The following is a 23,300-nucleotide window of genomic DNA, read 5'->3' as shown; positions in this document are numbered from 1 at the left end:
TTCAATCATCTTGAGAAGTGTGGAAGCCCATTGGTGGCTACATTTTTCTGGCCCTTTAAGAATATTTTAGAGTAAAAAGTCAATCATTATAAGGTAAGTATTAAAATTCTCTTGATGTTAGCACGCTACCCCTATTCGAGATCTCACATCAAGCTCTATGACTTACCTTAAGTGATACGGTGCATGTTTCGAATAATGGCTTTTGCTATTATAGCACTTGAGAACGTACTCTATGACCTAAAATCCTTATTCTAAAAAGTGCAAAAAGGAGAGTTAATGAAAAATACAATAAGAACATGAGTTTCAACTTAACCTATGGAGAAAAAAAATCTATAGCACTCGATAAGAATAAAATTTTAAAAAATCTAAATCTAAATTCATGACTTCATAAGATACATGATGCAATATAAGAGCCACCATGATTAATAGTAAGGTTTTAAAGTATTTGCGTATTGAAAATATATACAGAGGTGCCATGGAAAGAAAAAAATGAATATGAATAAATAAAATAGAGAGTAGTTCCTTGAAAAAATAGTAATTAATAAGTTTATGATGACTAGATATAGCTACAAAGTATCTATTATGTCTATCCTATTAGAAAATAAACAAAGAGAAAACATACGATTTACTATATGTAGTTATTTATTAGTCAAATATACTTTCTCCATTCCAAACTATAAAATGTTTTGATTTTTCTAAATACATAGCTTATGCTATACACTTGGATGTACTATCTAGATACTCCCTCCATGTTACTAAAAGAAATCATTTTGGACAAGGTTTGAGTCCAACATTGGGAATATAAATCATTAATAACTTTTAAGCTGTTGAGTTTGGAAATGTGAAAATCATATGAATAGATTTGTCTTAAAAATATTTTCATAAAAATATACATATATCACTTTTCAATAAATATTTTGATAAAAATAAGAAGTCAATGTTATGCTTTGGAGACCGTATCGCTGTCCAAAACGACTTCCTTTAGAAACCTGGAGGGAGTACATAGTAAAAACAATATATATAGAAAAGTCAAAATCTCTTATAATTTAGAAGGGATTATTAAATGGTATATAATACTCATATCTCCTAAAATTCTAGCCCGTGCGAGAGCACGGGTTGATGGGCTAGTGAATAATAATATTGATTCAGACCGTAAAGAAATTACTAGCAAAGTCATTAATGAATCACTATAAGTTTATAAAATATGAAAAAATGAATGATATTACTAGGGAATCAGCAATTAAAGATTTCACAATATATAGTTTATGTTTATTTGAAATAACATGTTTCCCATAAATCTCTAGTTCAAGTGTTACATTGGCAATCACGTCACTTAGGTCCTGCTTGGATCTTATGATATAAAGTTTAGCCACTAAGCTTTTGACCACGGTAACTTTTGAGGCTTCAAACAAATGGTCTAAAGTGTGGCCCTAACCTCATAAAAAATACATTTGTTCATTAGGCAACACAAGTGAGCTAAAGTGATCTACAGCTTAACAACTTTAACAAACTAAACTTTAGACCATAGGATCCTAACAGGACCCTTAGAGCATCTCTAACAGTGTCTAAAAAATACTCCCAAAAATAGGTTTTCCAACCTTCGTAAAATATATTGGGAGATGTTAAAAAGCAAAAACTCCAACAGTTTCAAAAATCTCGCACCTAAAAGATAAAAGGTAATTTTATATCAGGAATCATAAACTATTTCTAAATCACACAAACCACCTTTATACTTTATTTCTCTCTTCTATATTTACATCAGAAACCCTATCATATTTTTTTCTTCCCCACGTCCTTCCACCTCCAGATTGGTGCGATGATACGCGCACGTAACTTTACACGTAACTTTAATTCAGACCATCCCGTTATGGTCGAAAAGATGAGGGCAATTGGTGACAATGAGGAATAGCTTGGAAACAATTACGTACATATTTTCAAGATGAGATATGGCTATATGCATTGGTCAATATAGAGACAGGGCTTTCCCCTTTTCGAAAAAAAAATCAAAGATGAGCAGCTATCTCCAAGTGCCACTACTCCTAGTTCTAATAGCAAGAACTTTAATTGCACTGTACAGGTTCGTTAAAAAATGAACAAGTGTTGTATGCATAGTATATATACTGACAGAATATTATCAAGGAAACCAAATGGGAGTGGAAAATCAATTATTCTTCTAGAGAAATCGCCCTATTTAGTAAGTTATTAAACACACTGTGAACCGTCGTTGCACAACTCGCTGGCCACTACACTCAAGACGGTCAATACTCCTCCGTGGAATCAAATAGATGGAATCAGAGAAGTGAAAATATAGCACATGCCATAGTTCTATGTTCGAGCATTAACATAGACCAGACATCTGTATAAATGTGAATCCATGAATTCATTGGTTGTCCTTGTCGGCATGAAGATTAGTTATGGATTACTTGATTGACCCATTACACATATGGAATCCTCGTTGTTTCCTTCGCTAGCAACAGCTTCTTCTTCATAGTCGATATCCATGATTGATATTGAAAATCCTCGCCCAATCGCAATCCTGCCAGACAAAGATACTCTACAAGTTTGGCATCATTGGAAATGAGAATATAGTAATAATGCTTAAAGAGTGCAACATGGAGATACAGAAAATGGAGCTGGCGGTCCAGAACAAATCATAGGCGTGTTTCAACAAAGGGTTTGATTATTCATAACTAGCCTAAATTCTCGTATACTGCAAATGGCTCCTCACCGATAGTACGGGACATGCAGCAAAGCCATTAATGATCTTAGGCAGTCAAAAGATGAAATAAAAAGAACACAGACAAGTACCTTCTTGAACCCATCAAACATGCGAGAGCGCGAACATACTCACCACTGCTGAAGTCAACAGTTGTCTTGAGCCTGCGCAATATTTAGTAATCACTTGCAAATTTCCCAAAAGTAGAGTTAAATATTTATATGTAAACAAGGCACCAAGGTTTATACTAGTTCCATAGTACAACAATGAATGACAACATTAATTAGTTGTCGTCCATACGCAATGACATGGGCGGGGTTCAAGTTTGAAAAAAGATATTCTAAAGTAGTCACACTCCTGGTGATTACCTGAAATCGATGGAGCTCCACACATGAATGGTGCCATGTTTTGAACATGTAACTAGATATGGACGACCAGGAATGGAAATGACATGACAAACTGGAGACATAAAACCTTCCAGAGTATGAATGCACGCCTTTTTCTGCAAGTCCCATATCTGATTTTACAGAAACAGACCATATAGAACTTTAGCATTAGTGTTTGTGTTATATGTGTGTGTACACGTACTTTATTAACTAGTGTGGTGTTCAACCGCAATAACACATATACATATACCTTGGCAGTACAATCATCAGAGCCGGTGATCAAATACTGCCGATCAGCACGCGTGAAATAGGCAAGGCAGTTCACAGTCTCGAAATGCCCAGACAAATGATAGTTAGGCTCGGAGGAATCAAGGCTCCAAACCTGAACATCAAGCATAGGATCACGTAAGGAACCCGGCTCTACTATCTCATTAACAGACAGATTCGCAAAGCTGTTGGGGTCCTCTGGGTTAAATGCTTGACACTTGCTCTTGGGAGGTTCATCTGGGTCAAATGATTTGCACTTGCTCTTGGACCCAAATGTTTGTGTGCATTCCCATCCCTTGTCACCGTCCCAAAGTTCCATTACCGACTTTGACGATGACAACACATATGGCTTGATTGGATTAATGGCTATTGAGTATTGTATAGGTTTCGAATCAAGATCTCCGAAACTCACGATCTTCTTTATTTGTGTTACACAGACACAGTGGTACAAATGGATTAAACCATCGCGTGTCTGAGCCACAATCCAATGTTTTCTTGCATCAAATTTCACGCTCATAACTGCAGTGAGGGACTTGGTCAGTTCAATGGTTAGCTTGGCAGTGTACTCACGAGGAATTAAAGCTTAGTCACGAGAGGAGTCAGAAAGAATTAATGCCTGTTTCTTCTGATATTTTAAAGAATGTTTGCACCAGTTCCTGCGTGTAAGAAAGATTATTATTTTTTAGTTCAACATATACGCAAACCAAATGGGCGACATTTTCACTTGACATACAGAACTGCGGAGCTTAGTTCTGATATCCCTTTGTGTTTATTAGTAGTATATGGTCAAAAAAAAGCAACGAGAAAATAAAGGATATGACTACAGTGTTTCCATTAGCAACAAATATATAATTGGTCTTTCGTTGAACAAATGGTGGCAGTAGATAAACTTAATATATAAGTTCAAATATACAAGCTACGACTATGGTACGTACCAGGAGTATGTGTACATGCTACAAAATCTTAAAATCTACTTCCTCTGTACCAAATTATAAGATGTTTTAGTCTACTAAAACAGTGTGCTAGAGCGACTTATAATTTGGTATAGAGGGAGGACATACGAAGAGAAATCATTGACTTGCCTGTGTGTCACAATTCCACATGCAAGCGTCTCCATTGAGATGTCCTGTTATAATCCTGTACGTGACAATTATTAGTTATTAGGAAGAGTTATAACTGCGGTGAGAACTGTTAGACTAGCCACAATGGGAGTATCATAAGCAGTATCATGCTTGCCATGTTGGCAAAAATCTGATGTGGCGGCACAACGATTAATAAGGAGAGAGATGAGAGTGGTATCATAATATGATACCGTATCATATCACGTAAAACTAGAAAATTTAATGGCAAATACATCATGTACACAAATTTGCATTGAGATTCTAGAAAATATTAAATATGATGAAACTATTATACCACCTGATGATACTATGCATTATAGGGGTGGTATCATAAACTAGTATCATATGCATGATACTAGTGTATGATACTTCCCATTGTGATGGCAAGTTAATGTCGTCCAACAGACTAATTAACGGTAATTAAAACGATATATCTCGAAGAGAACAAAAAAGTAAAACTCTAATGCTCATATCATGATATACACACCAGGGCTCAGTTGGATGTGCATCCAGACAATGCAGCCTGCCATCACGATTCATCCAGGATGTGATCTGATCCAGATAAAAATAAAGGTTTGGTCGATACTAGAAAAATAGCTGAAGTTCGAAAATCATGAGAAAAAAATAATCCATACGTACGTACCGTCATTGCTGGTGCGATTACCGGCTACGTACATCATATTTAGTACCACCAGCAGACCCAGAGCAAATTAATGTACATATGCATGAAAGGACACGATCAGTGTACAACATACATATTTACGGGCGATGCCGGCAGCATTTAATATATATACTCCAGAAAGGTCAACTCTTCTTAGTGATTTGTCTGACTCAAACTCTAACCTTTAAAACCGTCGTCCAAGTAAAACATGAACTTTCGATAATCATATATGGCATGTATAACATTTTAGAAAATCGAGTACTTAGTTTAGACTTCATAATCTAGGGTTCACGTCGGACCAACTCACCTCAAACACAGTTGGAGTATAGACAAATTTCAGTGGCACCTCATGCACCGCGTGTCCCAGCTCTTTGGCTTGGTCGAAGAACTCATGGCACTCGGTAGGTCTTGCGAGTAGCACCATGTTTTTATCCCCTAATATGCTGCTCTGCACGACAATATCCATTTCTGTATCTATTTCGTTGTCCTGATCCGTTATCACAATCAAACGGCAAGTGGATCTGCGATGCACAGTGCCATACAGTGGCAGGTAATCCCACGAGTCGGAATGTTGGTCATCTACTACTTTTGCAACTCTGAATACCACATGCTCATCTGTCTTGTTTGTTAGGTGCAGTGAGCGTACGTTGTGCGGTTTACGGTGGAAGAGGAGCTCAAGCGGGTGAACGTCAAGTAGCTCAATGGAGCCTACCATTACCTGCTAAATAGGTAAAGCATTTGATTGATGCAGAACAGGTGATTACTTATCCACACTAAGAAAATAAGTTGCGGCTACAAATACGATCAAGTCAAAAGGGGAAATATAGCATGCAAACATAGTATTTCCCTAACAATCTCCACCCACTTAATCTAAACTTGAAGTAAATCGGGATCCTTCCCAATCTTCTTCTACTCCCTCTGGCCAGAATTATTTGTCATGGTTTTAGTTCAATATTCGGGCCGGAGGGAGTAACTGAATTTTTCCATGCATGGTTATAAAATATCTAAAACATCATATAATAATTCGGGCCAGAATTATTATGTGATGTTTTAGATATTTTAATACGGACCATATATGGACCGAAATATGTGAGCCTAAACGCGTCTAGATGCATACATTTTTAAAAAAAAACCTAAAACATAGAGTACTATTTTATACTACTGCATTGGATAGATAACCAAGAGAAAATTAATACATGGGGATGTTACTAGTTTTATTTAAGCAACATATAGACGGTCAAATAATTAAGCTCCGATGTTCTGAATTTTTTTCCTGTAAGGACAGGTTCTTGTAATACTTTAGTGCACCGTATACTTTCAAACATTTATAAGTTCATTCAATGAGCCCTCACCTTAGAAGTTATCTCTCCTGTTAACAGTGCCTCGGTATATTCCGTTGGTTCCTCCTGATAGTTCTTATTCTCAACATCCAAAATTGCTACCGCCTCTTTTTTCTCAATCACAACCCTAAGGGATAAAAACAATAAACTTCATAAGTTTAGCATGGCATGGAAAGTGTGGGGGTATGACCCCCGGTATCCACAAGACAAGACATGGGCCGCACCATCAGAGGTGGCCTAGCCCACAAGATTAAGGCGTGCACGGCGCTGCTCGGCGTGCACCGCAAGCTATTGTATAGTACCAAATAGGATACTTTTCTGGTAACCATACCCTTCCAGAGTATATAAGGAGAGGCAGGGGTCCCCTAGTGGACAGATCGATACATACATCTCAATACAATACACCAAAGTCACAGGACGTATGGTATTACGTCGATCAGACAGTCCGAACCTGTCTAAATCGCTGTCTCTACGCCTTGTGTCACCATCCGGTTCCTAATTACGCGCACCTCCACCGATCGATCTATCTTCGTAGGATACCCCTCGAAGGACTGCCGATGTCAACAGTTGGCACGCCAGGTAGGGGCTGTGCATGCTGATCCATGGCGACCCAGGTGGGATCTCAAGACTTACGTCCTGGCGAGATAAACTTTCATCTTGCCTGCGACGTCTACATGGAGATTTGCTACCGAACTCAAGTCGTCGTGCGAAGACCAACAGCCCAGATCGAAAACTCACCGCCCGCCGAATGCTCGCCGTCAACGCCGGCCAGACAACGCCATACACCGTCTACCAGACATTCTGTCTAAAGCTAAGTCACGCTTTAATATTCTTCTAAATATTCTCCAATCTTCGTATATCGCCATAATGTTTCTCCGAGCTGTTTTCTCCATGTTTGCTCTCTAAACGATTTTCTGAACCCCCGAACAGTCATGTTGACGCTCGGATGTCCCAGAGACGGCCCTGTCTCTGGCTCCTCCCTACACGTGCACGAGCGTCTACCCTCTGCGTTATGGGTGATCGGCAGCGGCTCCTTAGCGACGCTTTGTTCTTCCTACACGCACACGGGCTCCGCGCTCCACGTTATGGTCAACGGGCTAGCTAGGGCTGAAGACTCAGTTACACACTAACTGGTCGGGCGGTTTATATTAAATATAAATACATCTTCACGCCAACTGATCATCGAGCTACATACGCTATTTCATCTCCATTGCTGATTTTTCTCCGAAGTTCACTACCGAACTCAAGTCGTCGTGCGAAGACCAACAGCCCAGATCGAAAACTCACTGCCCGTCGAATGCTCGCCGTCAACGCCGACCAGACAACGCCATACACCGTCGACCAGACATTCTGTCTAAAGCTAAGTCACGCTTTAATATTCTTCTAAATATTCTCCAATCTCCGTATATCGCCATAATGTTTCTCCGAGCTGTTTTCTCCATGTTTGCTCTCTAAACGATTTTCTGAACCCCCGAACAGTCATGTTGACGCTCGGATGTCCCAGAGACGGCCCTGTCTCTGGCTCCTCTCTACACGTGCACGAGCGTCTACCCTCTGCGTTATGGGTGATCGGCAGTGGCTCCTTAGCGACGCTTTGTTCTTCCTACACGCACACGGGCTCCGCGCTCCGCGTTATGGTCAACGGGCTAGCTAGGGCTGAAGACTCAGTTACACACTAACTGGTCGGGCAGTTTATATTAAATATAAATACATCTTCACGCCAACTGATCGTCGAGCTACATACGCTATTTCATCTCCATTGCTGATTTTTCTCCGAAGTTCATATATTTTTACATCATGTACTACCCGTTCTACATATTTGTATTGCATGATCATCGTCCAGGTGATCGGACCACCTGGTGCTCGGACTTCTCCACCGATCAACTGGTCGGACCGCTAGGTTCATCGACTTCGTTGCCGACCAGTTGATCGGACTGTTCGTCGGTCGCTTCTACTTAATGCTCACTTCGCCGCCAACTAGTCGACTGGACTGTTCGTCGCTTGTGCTCCGACATCGCCAGCTACGCCGGGGACTCCTCGGCGCTTGGATTCTTCGTGCTCGAAGACGAAGTGGGCACACTTCACCTTACGGACATCGCCAGCGACGCCGGGGACACTTTGGTACTCGGACATCGCCAGTGACGCTGGGGACTCCTCGCTCCTCAGTGCTCGGACATCGCCAGCGACGCCGGGGACTCCTCGCTCTTCAGTGCTCGGACATCCCCAGCGACACCGGAGACTCCTCGCTCTTCGGTGCTCGGACATCGCCAGCGACGCCAGGGACTCCTCGCTCTTCGGTGCTCGGACATCGCCAGCGACGTCGGGGACACCTCGATGCTCAGACATCGCCAACGACACCGGAGACTCCTCACTCTTCGGTGCTCGGATATCGCCAGCGACGCCGAGGACTCCTCGCTCTTCGGTGCTTGGACATCGCCAGCTACGCCGGGGACTCATCGGTGCTCGGACATCGCCAGCTACGTCAGGGACTCCTTGGTGCTCGAACATCGCCCTTGGTGGTCAGATCTTGCTACATCTCATCGATATGCTATCAAGCTGCTCCATGCTGTTCGGATCAGGGTGCTGATCTTGGACAGCACGTCTGAGGTCTTGATACGTGCATGTCGGATGACGTCGGCAAAGCTTTCAAACTTCTTTTTCTTTGACCCTGCTACAAGATTCATTCTTCATCTTTCAGTAGGCTCGGGGACTACGTGGGCACACTTTACCTTGCGGTGAATGTACGCTTTTCTCACTTCGGGGCTACGCCCGGGGACTGGCTGCCTGCTCGGCTGGTCTTCTACTTTCTGACCCTGGCACCACGTGACTACGTCACCTACTGTCAGGCTCGGGGACTAGCTGTGGGAGTATGGCCACCGGTATCCACAAGACAAGACATGGGCCGCACCATCAGAGGTGGCCCAGCCCACAAGATCAAGGCGTGCACCGCAAGCTATTGTGTAGTACCAAATAGGATACTTTCCTTGTAACCCTACCCCTCCAGGGTATATAAGGAGAGACAGGGGTCCCCTAGTGGACAGATCGATACATACATCTCAATACAATACACCAAAGACACAGGACGTAAGGTATTACGTCGATCAGATGGCCTGAACCTATCTAAATCGCTGTCTCTACACCCTGTGTCACCATCCGGTTCCTGATTATGCGCACCTCCACCGATCAATCTACCTTCGTGGGATACCCCTCGGAGGACTGCCGACGATATTCTGTCGACAGAAAGTTAGTTGATAATGATTGTTCATTGATCGGAGGCCACAACAGACGAGGGCTCCGGTCAGTTGATACATCCAAAACATATCTATGCATTTTAAAGTTTATTTTATCAATTCCTTCAATATTTTCCCTTATTAATATTTACTTTAATATTTTTACATGATTATTGGGATTTTCTAATAAATCCCATTTATTTTTTATATGATTCTAGAAAGCTGAAAAACACTTTTGTGTACTTTTTAACTTTCAGGAACCTTCTAGACACGAAACTTTTCGAGGAATATATCTCGCGAAAGTTATTATCTGAAACGAAGAGGACTAGAACCGGAAGCACCTAAGAGTCCGCACAATGGGACCAGGGGGGTCCGCGACGCGGGCACGAGTTGCCCCCCTAACTAGTGCCGAGAGGGGCCCATGTCCCCTCGAGCGTTCATTTGCGCCGCCCGTCGCCCGAGGACTCTGTATTGACTAAAAATTCCTATATATACGACCCCTTCCGCATTATTCTCGCGACGAGAGTTGCGATATACAAGAAAAAAACACGAAACAGAGAAGAAACAATCCGTCGTTGGAGGAAGACTGGAGGCGGAAACGCGGGAGGAATTGCCTCCGGTCGCATCTCCATCACCTGCATCAACTCCTCTGCTATCTCCATGAAAAATAGGGAGTACTCTCCTGCAGGAAATTTGCCCTAGATTCAACTATATGGTGATGATATTTCACTATGTATTCATGAGATATTTATGTTGTCATTGAATACCATCACTCATATGTTTCATCAAATACGTGACTTCATTGTGAGACTATATATTGTATAATGATTGTTCTAATGGTCCCTAGTCGAGAAAGTTATGGGGACACATAGCCTTAGACTAGTATATGATTCGATTGATGACTATGTTTCACAAGTAACCGGCATGTGATTCTGACTCCATAGTATGGACTCGGGAATGAAGATTATCAAGACGGACAGACCATGCAACGAGATGTTTGTCTTGGTTAGTCTTAATAATCACAACAATGTATATGCCATGTCCTATACCTGAGGTCTTCGCATGTTCCGAGCTGTGAATAGACTTATTTATGGTCTATCAAATGCTACCCCGCGGCAGGTAAGTTACAAAGGTATGTCAAATTAGTCGGGAAGCAAGCTGTGAGGCGTGATCAACCTAGATTTGATTTTCCCCTCAGCCTTAGATATTCTGTGGGCCCTCACGAGTGATCAATGTCCAAAAGCGTGGCCATGTGAAATTGTATCACTGGATCGAGAAGAGAGGTTGAGCTATCAACAAGGGTGACAAGCACTCACCTTGAGATTGAGTATATCGTAAGGCAAAAGGAATACAGCATATAACATATTGCCAAGGTTTCCCAAATTGACTTTTACGGCACTGAGTGTTGTCATGTTTTGTTAGGGGCCTCTACCAACTATTGATTGAAGAGAGTTGATGAGGAAATCACATGCCTGGATACAACCACATTAGCAACTTTTGATTCACAGGTGAAATAATCTTTTACCATGATTGTATTTGATACATTTGATGAATTGATGCTGCACCATGATGTGTGTTCATTGTCATTTTCAGAAATACATACATGGATCAAAAAGAGTGTTAAAAACACATGGAAGGCATAGAGGACCAAAGAAGTTGATTGGGGCCAAGTACCAGGACACCACGTCACTTTTGGCACAAGGAAAGAAAGAGATCAAATCCAACACGTTTTGGGGCTAGATTCGGACTGCAACACTACACCAACTTGCGACGGCCGCCACGACCTCATCCGGACTCCGTTTTGGGCATTCAAGTACTGCATGGAATCCTTATGAAGTCTATTTTCATATGGATTCGGACTCATGTCTATACCTTGCCTGAGGCGTCCACAATGATCAAATTACTACCGAGAGGTTTTTCTGTCAAAGGTGTTGCGTCACCTTATTTTGTCCCGATGGGTCTTCTATCAAGTCGGGTCCAATAAGGACGTGTCTTAGGGTTGGATCACGACACCAGGACCCCCTGGTCGTCCTCCTAGGTATTAATAAGGATTAGAGCCGCCACAAACAGATTGGGTTTTGTTTTGTTGAAAGTTTAGCCATTGCTACTTCCTTGTAGACGCGTGTGTTGACTAGACCATCCGTTCTACTTGATTTAGAACCCCAACTTTGTGAGTTCAGATTGGTTTTCATCTCTATATTTGCAATTGAGTTGCTTGTTCTACTTGTTCCTCGATTGCTTGCAGGAATTACCCTAGTGGTTTGGTTGATCGTGCTCCACAAGATCGTGACGGCCATTGAAGGTGGTGTATCGGTTGCTAAGATGCAACATCCTTGGATGGCTGTAGTCGGGCCGTGAACGTCATCTCCATCCCCAAATCGAGTTATCCACCTTCTCTTATCGAAAGATCGGGATTCGTCCTAGCGGGTTCTTACCAAGAGTAGTGTACCCAGGAAGTTAAGCGGTGTACTAGAGGGTTGCACACTTAAGGAGAACAAAATTCACTCGTATAGGATGCGAGTCAATGTGGGCATCTCTGGTTGGACCCCGGTGGTATTTGGAAGAGAGTCTTATTCGGATACGATCCAAATAGAACCTGGTTTAGAGTCCGACCGGGACACAGGTGTAGTGTGCCCAAGAAGACATCTATATAAGGTGGATACGACATGACTGAAAGGTTACAGCTTATTCTAAGGTTTTAGAAACCCAGCCACCACCATCTCCCAAAGTCGTGTGATCGGATCTAGCAATCGGCTGCTCAGCGTTCCGCCCGGAACATGTGGATGTGGTAGGCGTTGCACCTCCTCAATAGCTTTCTATGGGTATATCATTTGTATTATTCTGATAAGCGGTTGAAAATTCACATGCAAAATACAGTCCGCTGTTTGTGATCAAAGGCGGAATTTAGTGTTTTCAAAATTATTTTCAGACCACGAATAATTTGCAAAAACTTTATACAGAAAAAAGTTGCGTAAATCTAGTGTCTTTCCAACGGTAATACTGTTTACCTCATTCCGACAAACGGTTAAGGAATAGCGGTCAAAACACATCTCTGTTGTTTTATAACAGATTTCAGTGTTTGTAAAATTAATTCTTTTATGCCTTGTATGATGGGATAAGTCTATGTGTTGGCTGGTCTTTGTGGGGCTGCAATATATGGTCCTTGTGGCTGCATGGTGGTCTTGCTGTCCATCAAGGACAGCATCCTTGACTGGCTAGGGCAGCATCTTAGCATCTAGGACAACATCTATTTTAGGACAGCATATTAACATCTAGCATCTTGGCATATGCCTGGTTAGCAGCAGCCTATAAATATGTATCCCCAACCCCTCAGGTTGGCATAACATTTGTGTGAGAAATAAATAAGAAAATTGCCCCAACTCGATGAAAGTAAGAATTCTGCTACTACCGAGAGTAAGAATTCAACAACTAACAGGTGGTATCAGAGCCGTACTATCTTGTAGCCTGAGCATCTCCTGCTCATCTCCCTTCCCAGCCTCGCAACAGCCCCAGCTGGGAGCAGCAGCAGCTCCGACCGCTCCTGCTCACTCCTCTCCCTCTGCGCAGCTCGTCTGAAACAGCCCTCTCCCCACGCAGCAGCTCCCCGGTAGCACGTCATGTCCGCAGGACAGTCTCAACGCTAGGTCGCCTCGAGCACGCGGCGTCGGCAGGAGGCCGAACTTGCCGCGGCAGAGGAACGCGAGCGAGCGGCGACAGAGACCGCTGCAGCGGCGGCAAGGGTGTCGAAGCTGGCGGCGGCGGAGCTAGAAGCAGCCAGAGCGGAGACGGAAGCGGCAGCGGCGGCGGATGCAGCGCGTGTGGCGGCAGCGGCGGCGGATGCAGCGCGTGCGGCGGCAGCAGAGGTCGAGGTTCTGCGCGGCAGCATCAGCAGCTCCATTTCTGCTGACGACAGCGCCGACGCGGACCTCGAGCTGCTGAGGAGGGAGGCAGCGCGAGCGTGGGCGGCGCAGTGGGCAGCCGCGCACGCCCACGAGCGCGGCGGCAGCCCAGACAGGCGCGGACGCGCCGGCGGCGCTTCTGGAGGAGGCGCGCATGGCGGTGGCGCTCCTAGAGGAGGCGCGCACGGCAACGGTGGCGGACGGGTCGATGGAAAACGCGGGCTTCATAGACAGCATGGCTCTCTCTGCCCAGATCAGTACCGTGGTTACCACGGGCTCCAGGCTGTTGTCAGGGACGTCGGCCCTGGCGGTGGGTGGCCTACCCTCACTAAGACCAACTACGTCGGGTGGGCTGCGGTGATGAGGGTAAAGCTCCAGGTGCGGCACATGTGGGAGGCAGTCCGGTACGGCGACGTCGACTACGACCAGGATCGACAGGCGCTGGATGCCCTCATCGCTGCTGTCCCGTCCGAGATGCAGTTCTCGCTTACCAACAAGCGAACTGCCAAGGAGGCTTAGGACACCATTGCTGTGGCACGCATCGGCAGCGACCGCGCCCGCAAGTCCACACTGCAGGCACTTCGCAAGGAGTGGGAGAACCAGACCTTCAAGCCAGGTGAGGATGTTGATGACTTTGCTCTCCGTCTCAACACTCTGTTGCAGAAGATGGTGTAGTTCGGTGATGACACCTACGGCGAGGAGAGAGCTGTCGAAAAGTTCTTCCACTGTGTCCACGAGAAGTACAAGCAGATGGCTCGCTCGATCGAGTCTCTGCTAGATCTCTCCACGATGTCGATCGAGGAGGCAATAGGTCGCCTCAAGGTCGTCGACAGCGATGAGCCACAGTCTCTCTTGGGGCCCATCACCACTGGCGGGAAGCTCCTTCTCACTCGGGAGCAGTGGGTTGCCTACCAAGGTAACCAAAAGAAGGGGGAGCCTTCTTCCGCGATAGGCGGCCACAAGCGTGGCAAGCCGCGCAGAGACGCCCAGGCCGGGGCACGAGGAAGTGCCGAGGGTGATGCCCGCGGAGGCGCCCAGGGCGGCGCCGTCGGCAAGCACAAGCTGGCACGAGACGACACATGCCGCAACTACGGCCAGCTTGCCCAGTGGGCCAAGGACTATCGACAGCCATGACGCGGCCAGACCCATGTCGCACAGGCGGAGGAGGAGCCGGCTCTATTCATGGCACATGCAAGCATCGAGCTACCTCCAGCGGCACCGGCCGCAGCGGCTCTCCTCCACCTTGACGAGCCAAAAGCACACACCCTCCTCGACGACGGCTCCGGCAATGACAAGACTAACGGGTGGTGCCTCAACACCGGCGCCACCCATCACATGACCGGTCGACGGGAGTTCTTCACTGAGCTTGACTTCAGTGTCCGAGGCTTCGTCAAGTTTGGGGATGCCTCCGACGTGGAGACCAAGGGCGTCGATTCCATCACCTTCACCGCTGTGTCTGGTGAGCACAAGCTGCTCACCAGAGTCTACTACATCCCCGCGTTGAGGAACTCTATCATCAGCTTGGGACAGCTGGATGAGAACGGTTCGCGCGTGGTGGTTGAGGATTGAGTCATGAGGATTTGGGATCGCCGTCGTCGCCTTCTTGCCAAGGTAACCAGAAGCGCAAATCGACTCTATGTCCTTAATGTGCAGGTGGCACAACCCCTCTGTCTCGCTGCTCGTCGGGATGATGAGGCGTGGCAGTGGCACGAGCGTTTCGGGCACCTTCACTTCGAGGCCCTGAAGCGGCTCAGTGCCACGGAGATGGTGCAAGACCTGCCGTGCCTCGACCATGTGGAGCAACTCTGCGACGTCTGCGTGTTGACGAAGCAGAGGCGACTCCCCTTTCCCCAGCGGGCGAGCTTTTGAGACAAGGAGAGGCTCGAGCTTGTGCACGGGGACTTGTGTGGCCCGGTGACACCGGCCACACCGGGAGGACGACGCTACTTCCTGCTGCTCATCGACGACCGCTCCCGCTACATGTGGGTGATGGTCCTCGGCAGCAAGGGAGAGGTTGCAGATGCCATCAGGCGCGCGCAAGCTGCTGCGGAGGCGGAGTGCGGCCGCAAGCTGCGCATGCTACGCACCGACAACGGCGGCGAATTCACGTCGGCTGAATTCACGTCATACTGCACTGATAAGGGCATTCAGCGCCGCTACTCCGTGCCGTACAGCTCGCAGCAGAACGGTGTCGTTGAGCGGCACAACCCAATGGTTGTGGGGATGGCTTGGGCCCTTCTCAAGAAGAGGGGGATGCCGGCTATCTTCTTGGGAGATGCGGTGGTGTCGACCATCTACATCCTCAACCGCTCGCCTACCAAGGCGCTCGACGGTAGGACGCCGTATGAGGCTTGGCATGGGCGCAAGCCGGCGGTCTCCCACTTGCGGGTCTTTGGCTGCCTCGTGTTCGTCAAGGAGCTTGGCCACATCAGCAAGCTCGACGACAGGAGCACTCCAGGAGTGTTCGTCGGCTATGCGGAGGGCTCGAAGGCCTACCGCATCCTCGACCCAAAGACACAGCGTGTGCGCACGGCGCACGACGTTGTGTTCAACAAAGGGCGAGGATGGGCGTGGGACAAGGCGGTGGACGATGGCTCGGCTCCGACGTACGACGACTTCACTGTCGAGTACGTTCACTTCGAGGGAGCTGGGGGAGTAGGCAGCTCTTCTTCGACGAGCGCGTCTACCCCAGTCCCCGAGCCTCCACCGACCCCGGCGCCTGCTACTTCGATAGCACCACGCTCTCCAGCCAGGACCTCGGTTGCAATGAGTTCTTTGCCGGCTGTGGTGCAGCCAGCACCGCCACGCACTCCAGCACCGATAGGCACCTCTCCGGGCACGTCTACTCCAACACCAGCTCGTGTCGAGCACAGCCTGGTTGAGCTCGCTACTCCGCTCTCTCACGACGAGGAGTGCATCGACGAGTACCACTACGGCGAGACGTTGCGGTACCGTATGATGGAGAACCTTCTCAACGACCAGCCGGTGCTAGGACTGGTGCCTCATGACCTGGAGGCGCAGTTGCACCTTGCGTGTGATGACAGCGAGCCTCGGTCATTTGCTGAGGCCGAGAGACACGCGGCATGGCACGCTACGATGCAGTTGGAGATGGATGCGATTGAGAAGAACCGCACCTGGGAGCTTGCTGAACTTCCTCGGGGCCACAGCGCAATCACCCTTAAGTGGGTGTACAAGCTGAAGAGGGATGAAGCCAGCGCCATCGTCAAGCACAAGGCTCGCTTGGTGGCACGAGGTATCGTGCAGCAGGAGGGGGTCGACTTCGACGATGCCTTTGCTCCCGTGGCACGGATGGAGTCTGTGTGACTCCTCCTTGCGCTAGCTGCCCAGAAGGGCTGGCGTGTTCATCACATAGACGTCAAGTCAGCGTTCCTTAACGGTAACTTGAAGGAGGAGGTCTACGTGCACCAGCCGCCAGGATTTGCGATCCTCGGCAAGGAGGGCAAGGTGCTCCGCCTACGCAAGGCCCTCTATGGGTTGCGGCAGGCACCGAGGGTGTGGAATGCCAAGTTGGATTCCACGCTAAAGGGGATGGGCTTCGGGCAAAGCCCGCACGAGGCGACCATCTCCCGACGGGGCAGTGGAGGAAATGCTCTGCTGGTGGGTGTCTACGTCGACGACTTGGTGATCACCGGCACCAAGGATGCGGAGATGGCGGCATTCAAGGAAGAGATGAAGGCCACCTTCCAGATGAGTGACCTGGGGCCTCTCTACTTCTACCTGGAAATCGAGGTGCACCAGGATGACTCCGGGATCACGCTTCGACAGACCGCCTACGCCAAGCGCGTCATTGAGCTAGCTGGGCTCACCGACTGCAACCCAGCTCTCACTCGGATGGAGGAGAGGTTGAAGCTGAGCCGCGACAGCACGACGGAGCAGGTGGACGCTACGCAGTACCTGCGTCTTGTGGGGAGCCTTCGCTACCTCACCCACACACAGCCGGACTTGGCATTCTCCATCGACTACGTTAGTCGGTTCATGCAGCGACCGACGATGGAGCACCAGCAGGCTGTGAAGAGGATTATCCGCTACGTTGCGGAGACTCTCGACCACGGCCTCTACTACCCTAGGTGCCCTAGGGCGGCACACTTCGTCGGGTAGAGCGATAGCGACCACACCGGTGACATCGACACCAGCAAGAGCACGAGCGGGATCCTCTTCCTCCTCGGCAAGTGCCTCGTTAGCTGGCAGTCGGTCAAGCAGCAGGTGGTGGCCCTGTCCAGCTGCGAGGCCGAGTACATAGCGGCCTCCACCGCTTCGACTCAGGCGCTCTGGCTCGCTCGACTGCTTGGTGATCTCCTTGGCAGAGACACTAGAGCGGTGGAGCTCAGGATGGACAGCAAGTCCGCTCTGGCCCTGGCAAAGAACCCTATTTTCCATGAACGGAGTAAACACATCCGGGTGAGGTAACACTTCATCCGAGGCTGTTTGGAGGAAGGAAGCATCAAGGCAAGTTACATCAACACCAAGGACCAGCTTGTGGACCTGCTTACCAAGCCTCTTGGGAGGATCAAGTTCCTTGAGCTCTGCTCCAGGACCGGGATGGTTCAACTTTCCCACAAGACGACGCACAAGACTTAGGGGGAGAATGATGGGATAAGTCTATGTGTTGGCTGGTCTTTGTGGGGCTGCAGCATATGGTCCTTGTGGCTACATGGTGGTCTTGCTGCCCATTAAGGACAGCATCCTTGACTAACTAGGACAACATCTTAGCATCTAGGACGACATCTGTTTTAGGACAACATATTAGCATCTAGCATCTTAGCATATGCTTGGCTGGCTAGTAGCCTATAAATATGTATCCCAACCCCTCAGGTTGGCATGGCATTTGTGTGAGAAACAAACCAGAAAATTGCCCCAACTCCTAGTGTCATCCTCTTTCGATGAGAGTAAGAATTCTGCTACTACCAAAAGCAAGAATTCAACGACTAACATTGTATTCTCTGAAATGGATGGATATAGTCCATATATTTGAACAAATTTAAGTACGCAGGGAAGCAAACCCTCTCCAAAGTGTGCAGGATAGAAAAACATGAAAATATGATTACCTTTCCATCGAACATGCGAGACCATGGAGAGCTCCACCGTATCGAACGTCAACGATTCTTTGAAGTCTTGGGGAGCGCGAGCATATCCTGTGGGAATAAAAATATCATATGTTAGTGGAGATCCACATGGGTATATGCATATACTAGTACACCAGCAAGAGTAGTGGGCGTACTTATGACTCGTGTTTACATTCAACTGATTACCTGGAGTTAGGGGTGCTCCACAAATAAATCAAGCCATCATTTGATCCAGTCATGAGAATTTGAAGGTTTGGCTGATATACGACAACAGAAATGACCGGAGACCCCAAAGATTCAAGGGTATATACACATATCTTCCTCTCCATGTCCCATATCTGATTGGACAAAAACAAAGTAAATCAAGATGAGCAGTGCTACTGGATTTGTCTAAAAATACACGTACGACATGAATATATATATTTTCGATGAGAACGACAACGGACCTTGGCAGTCTTATCATCAGAGCCAGTAACTAAATACTCCTGATCACCGGCTGTGAAGAAATGTAGGCAGTTCACCTCGCCCGAATGCCCAGACAACATCGTGTAGTCATTTTTGGGAGAATCAAGCCTCCGAATCTGTACCAAGCATAGACATATAGGAGATCAAAATCAAAGGTCCGCAACACTTGCCCTGACCATGCAAATTTATTTCGGTGTAGAGGGAGAAATAAGCCGAGACCTCCACTTTGTTCACATCTGAAGCAATAGCAATGGTGTCCATTCGGTTAAATGCGACTGGATATGGGCCGCGCATAGATCCCAGCACTCTAAATATTTGTATGCACTCCCAGCACTTGTCCCCGTCCCAGAGTTTAATTTCTATACCAGACACTGTCAGCAAATACGGCTTGGTTGGATGAACGGCCAGTGACAAGAAACCCTTCCTATTCATCCTCCGCGAGTACGCATCTACATATCCGGCACTCATACTCGTGATCTTCCGTATTTTTGGTTCATAGTTGTAGACATGGATGACACCTATTTCTGTCATAGCCACAAAGCATTGCTTTCGTGCAATAAATTTAACGCATATAACATCTGCATGTAATCAATTCATTATATTGGCATGCCACATTGCATGGTGGAAGAATTAACAGAAAAGCTAGGAATCATACCTTCATACATGGAGAGTCTAAGCGAATCCACTTTTCTCTGCCGTATAAACAAATCATTTTGTTAGTCAATGCAGACCAAAGAATGCACGCATAGAAAGCTACTATTGCTGGTTCAACTATTAGATGTCGAGATCCGAATTCCGATCGAGAAGGATCTCTTATATTTCAGAAGGAAAAAACTGGTTCCTCTGTACAACTAAATATCATTATCTTGCCCTGAATAGAGCTGAGTTACTTTAGTCTATACAAATACTCCCTCCGTTTCTAAATATAAGATGTTTTGGTAGCTCAAAATAAACTAACAAAACTTTCTATAGTTAGAAACAGAGGTAGTACTTATATCTTGTCCTATTTCCAGTCGTGATAAAATTTCCTTTATACCATTGTCAATACATATTAGTTCCCTCTATGGCACGTTGTATCTCACAGCAAACACTGCTTTTTGGGCAGCAAAAGATAGTCACTTGCCTGTGTCTGGTAGTTCCAAATTCCAACATGTCCTTGTGATCCTCCTGTTATTATCCTGAAACGGAAAAAAAATAAGTTGAGAAATTAACATAATATGTTCATTCTTACGCAAATTATACCTCCATCATATTCTCACTCGCATAAAAATAATAAAAAAGTTATTTAGAATTATTATATTTATTAATGTAATGAATGGCATTATAGCCATTCTCTCTATTTTTTTTCCACTTCATCCGCTGCGCAAGCTCGTGAGTCCCTCGCTATGTTACACGCCGTCCACCGTGTCACCGGGCTCCACTTCGACTTCGTCCTTCGGAGACCACACTGTCCCTCGCTGTCGTGCTGGAGGGCCGTCTCCTCTGGTCATCCACATGCCCCTCCAGCGCGAGTTGCCCAGCGAATCGCTTCCCAAAACGCCGCCCACCCCATGCAATGTTCGTAGGCGGACGAGGGTTAGTTCCGGAGGCAACTGCTCTCCCGCTACTCCGTGCGCGCAGAGATACGAGACAGGGAAACCCAAAGGGTAGCTGAGATGTGGTCTCTCGAAAGCGAAGCGACTTACCGCCGAAGCGGCTGCGAATACCAGGCCACTGGTCTGCCGCGACCCCCGTCAGCTCAAAGTACGCCGCCGCAAATTGCCAGCTGTGACGCATGCCGTCTACGTACTCCGTCTCCTCGTCGATTGATTTTTGGAGGAAGCTATAGCCTAGCACGCAAGGCACATGCCCGTAGCTAGCATTCTCGTCGAGACACGCACAACGCCGGCCATCGTTTTACAACAGTTAAATACGGATCTATCCCTCTGGCGCACGAAATACTTGTCGCAGATTTGTGCAAAATATAGGCTAAAATATGTATTCGGGACTACTTGTCGCAGATTTAGGCAAAATATAGGCTAAAATATGTATTTAGGACTACTTGTCGCAGATTTAGGCAAAATATAGGTTAAAATATGTATTTAGGACTGGAGGAAGTACCATTTAATATTAAATAAATAAAAGGAAATAATAATATAGGTACTAGTCCAACCTTTTTATGTACGGCTCCCTAAAGAATATTCATTCAAAAACAAATAAATCGAGTAAAAATAAGTCATCTAAATTTTATAATTGTTTTATAAAGAATTCGCTCACCATTGCTTTGCATGGTTTATGTCCCAGGAATGCATGTCGTAACATTTGTGTCCAAGACTCTGGTGGTACCATTTACCAATATCTAAAATCTGATTAAATAAGGCCACAGTTAACATTTGGTAACCATCTCAAACGAAATTACTATTTTTACTGCACAATATACGGGTACAAATAAATTGCAAGGGAAAATAAAAATACATACCTTTATTTTGGGCGACATTGGCTGCTAAATAATGACCATGCATGTAATTGCCATCCGGAACAGCCACCATACACCAAAACAAACATATAAATTAAAGGAAAAACGGGGAAAAGGAATATAAAGGGGGAGGCTAATGGATAATAGGACTCATATGTCATTTGTTTATCTTTGTTCTAAAGAACATTCCACCTTAATTTTAGTGAGACCCACAATCTTCATATTGATACTTAAATAGTAATAGTCTTTGAAGGTCACGATCAATTATATTTCCTTGAAAACTTAAAAGTACAAAATCCACCTTGGATAACGATAATTCCTTTCTGAACTCAGACATTAGAAACAAACATTTTGTTGTTTTGAAGGGCCTAATCCACTAATCCGCATAATTTGTTCCCTATTTCAAAAAGCTGTAACTCTAACCTTCGACGGCATTATCTCTTGTCGGGTAGTATGAACACCTATCAATTTCACCTCCTGCACTTCATTTCCCATCTCTTTGACATCCTCAAAAAATGTGTCGCTTTGGAATTTGTCGATGTGTTCGTCTCCCAGTATTGTGATCTTGAGGATCATACAGATGTTTCTCCTTTCTAGCTCATTTCTCTCTTCCGTTGTCAGAACGAGAGTGTAAGTGGACCTGGGTGGCACAAGGCCACACAGTGGCAATCTTACAAAGCACGGCCCAGACTTATTGCTCCTGTCCATAAGCCTAAATGCCACTTGTTGATTCGTATTGTTTGTTAAGTGCAGTGAGCACGGAATCACCTTGTTGGATTCGAACGGGAAGTAGAGCACGGGCGGGTGAACGTCAAGCAACTTGCTTTGTCCACCTGCAGCTGGGATTACATGCACATTTTCCATTTCGGCCAGCCTATCCATGATATCCTTCATGCTATCTGGTCTGTTCGCTGGGTCAGAGTCAATGCACTGTATCGCAATCTCAGTGCATACTTTTATTTGTTCCCACTCTGAGTTTCGTTGAGATATGTCCAACCTATTATTCCAACTTTCAAGTACCTAGGAAGTTCCGATCACAAATTATGATATCGATCAGTAACATCTCCATCATTATATAGAAAATTAAAATATAAACCCGGAACTCGATGGTTACATGCCAATCACACCAATCCAAACAACTACTCCCTCATTAGAATGTGCACTCATTGCTTCTAGTCAGATGATCTAACTGATCTAGCGTAAATTGCACTACTTCCGCAAATAACAGTATATTTATATTTACATGTAGGACCTGTAGTTTTGTAGTAGTGCTATATATGTGTACGCCTTTGGATACCATGTTCATATTGTTTCTTGTGAACAAGCAAACTAGCGACCAAGAAAAACATTATGACAACATCTATAGCCAATTTATGTTTTGCACGACTTGATGTGCTCCCAAAGATGATAGCATTATGCGAACAAAAGGAGAACGACATTAATGTAGTTCCTGGTATCTAGAAGTACAATAAAAGAGATAACAGCGCTATTTCTAACCCAAGACTTGCCCTTAGCTTGGAAATTAAGCCAGACGTTCAAAACCTTGTTCTTACCTCTTGAACAGCATGATACCCCTTCTTTCCCGTTATTATCTCTATGATCAAAACGCCAAGACTGTACAAGTCAAACTTCTTGGTGATTCGCTTGCTGTTGAATTCGGGTGCCATATATCCACT

General features: G+C 46.0%; 1 protein-coding gene and 1 pseudogene across 1 annotated transcript; both read right to left on the bottom strand.

The window, feature by feature from the left end:
* Positions 1-1,697: 1,697 nt before the first annotated feature.
* LOC136483741 (uncharacterized) lies at positions 1,698-23,293 on the bottom strand. The gene is made up of 20 exons (XM_066480898.1): positions 23,178-23,293; positions 22,048-22,644; positions 21,628-21,651; positions 21,426-21,514; positions 20,293-20,347; positions 19,825-19,861; positions 19,389-19,747; positions 19,151-19,285; positions 18,891-19,042; positions 18,687-18,773; positions 6,504-6,618; positions 5,459-5,869; positions 5,134-5,157; positions 4,978-5,042; positions 4,452-4,506; positions 3,986-4,025; positions 3,353-3,888; positions 3,085-3,233; positions 2,809-2,880; positions 1,698-2,536 (listed from the first exon to the last, which is right to left on the bottom strand). Exons 1-20 carry the CDS (start codon positions 23,289-23,291, stop codon positions 2,413-2,415), a joined length of 3,240 nt encoding a protein of 1,079 aa, XP_066336995.1. The 5' UTR covers positions 23,292-23,293; the 3' UTR covers positions 1,698-2,412.
* Positions 12,974-14,952, bottom strand: LOC136483862 (uncharacterized; annotated as a pseudogene).
* Positions 23,294-23,300: the final 7 nt, after the last annotated feature.

This window comes from Miscanthus floridulus, chromosome 9 (assembly GCF_019320115.1).
Source record: "Miscanthus floridulus cultivar M001 chromosome 9, ASM1932011v1, whole genome shotgun sequence".
NCBI classification, from domain to species: Eukaryota; Viridiplantae; Streptophyta; class Magnoliopsida; order Poales; family Poaceae; genus Miscanthus; species Miscanthus floridulus.
Note: the sequence above shows the minus strand (reverse complement) of the source record. Positions and strands in the feature narration are given on the sequence as shown.

What these genes read in the sequence shown, in the direction of transcription:
- LOC136483741 (XM_066480898.1), bottom strand. Translation starts at nt 23,291, where the DNA reads ATGGCACCCGAATTCAACAGCAAGCGAATCACCAAGAAGTTTGACTTG. An exon ending in AAGAGATAATGCCGTCGAAG is followed by an intron (nt 21,652 to 22,047) that starts GTTAGAGTTACA and finishes GTCATTATTTAG; the next exon opens with CAGCCAATGTCGCCCAAAAT. An exon ending in TGTTTGATGGGTTCAAGAAG is followed by an intron (nt 2,537 to 2,808) that starts GTACTTGTCTGT and finishes TTTGTCTGGCAG; the next exon opens with GATTGCGATTGGGCGAGGAT.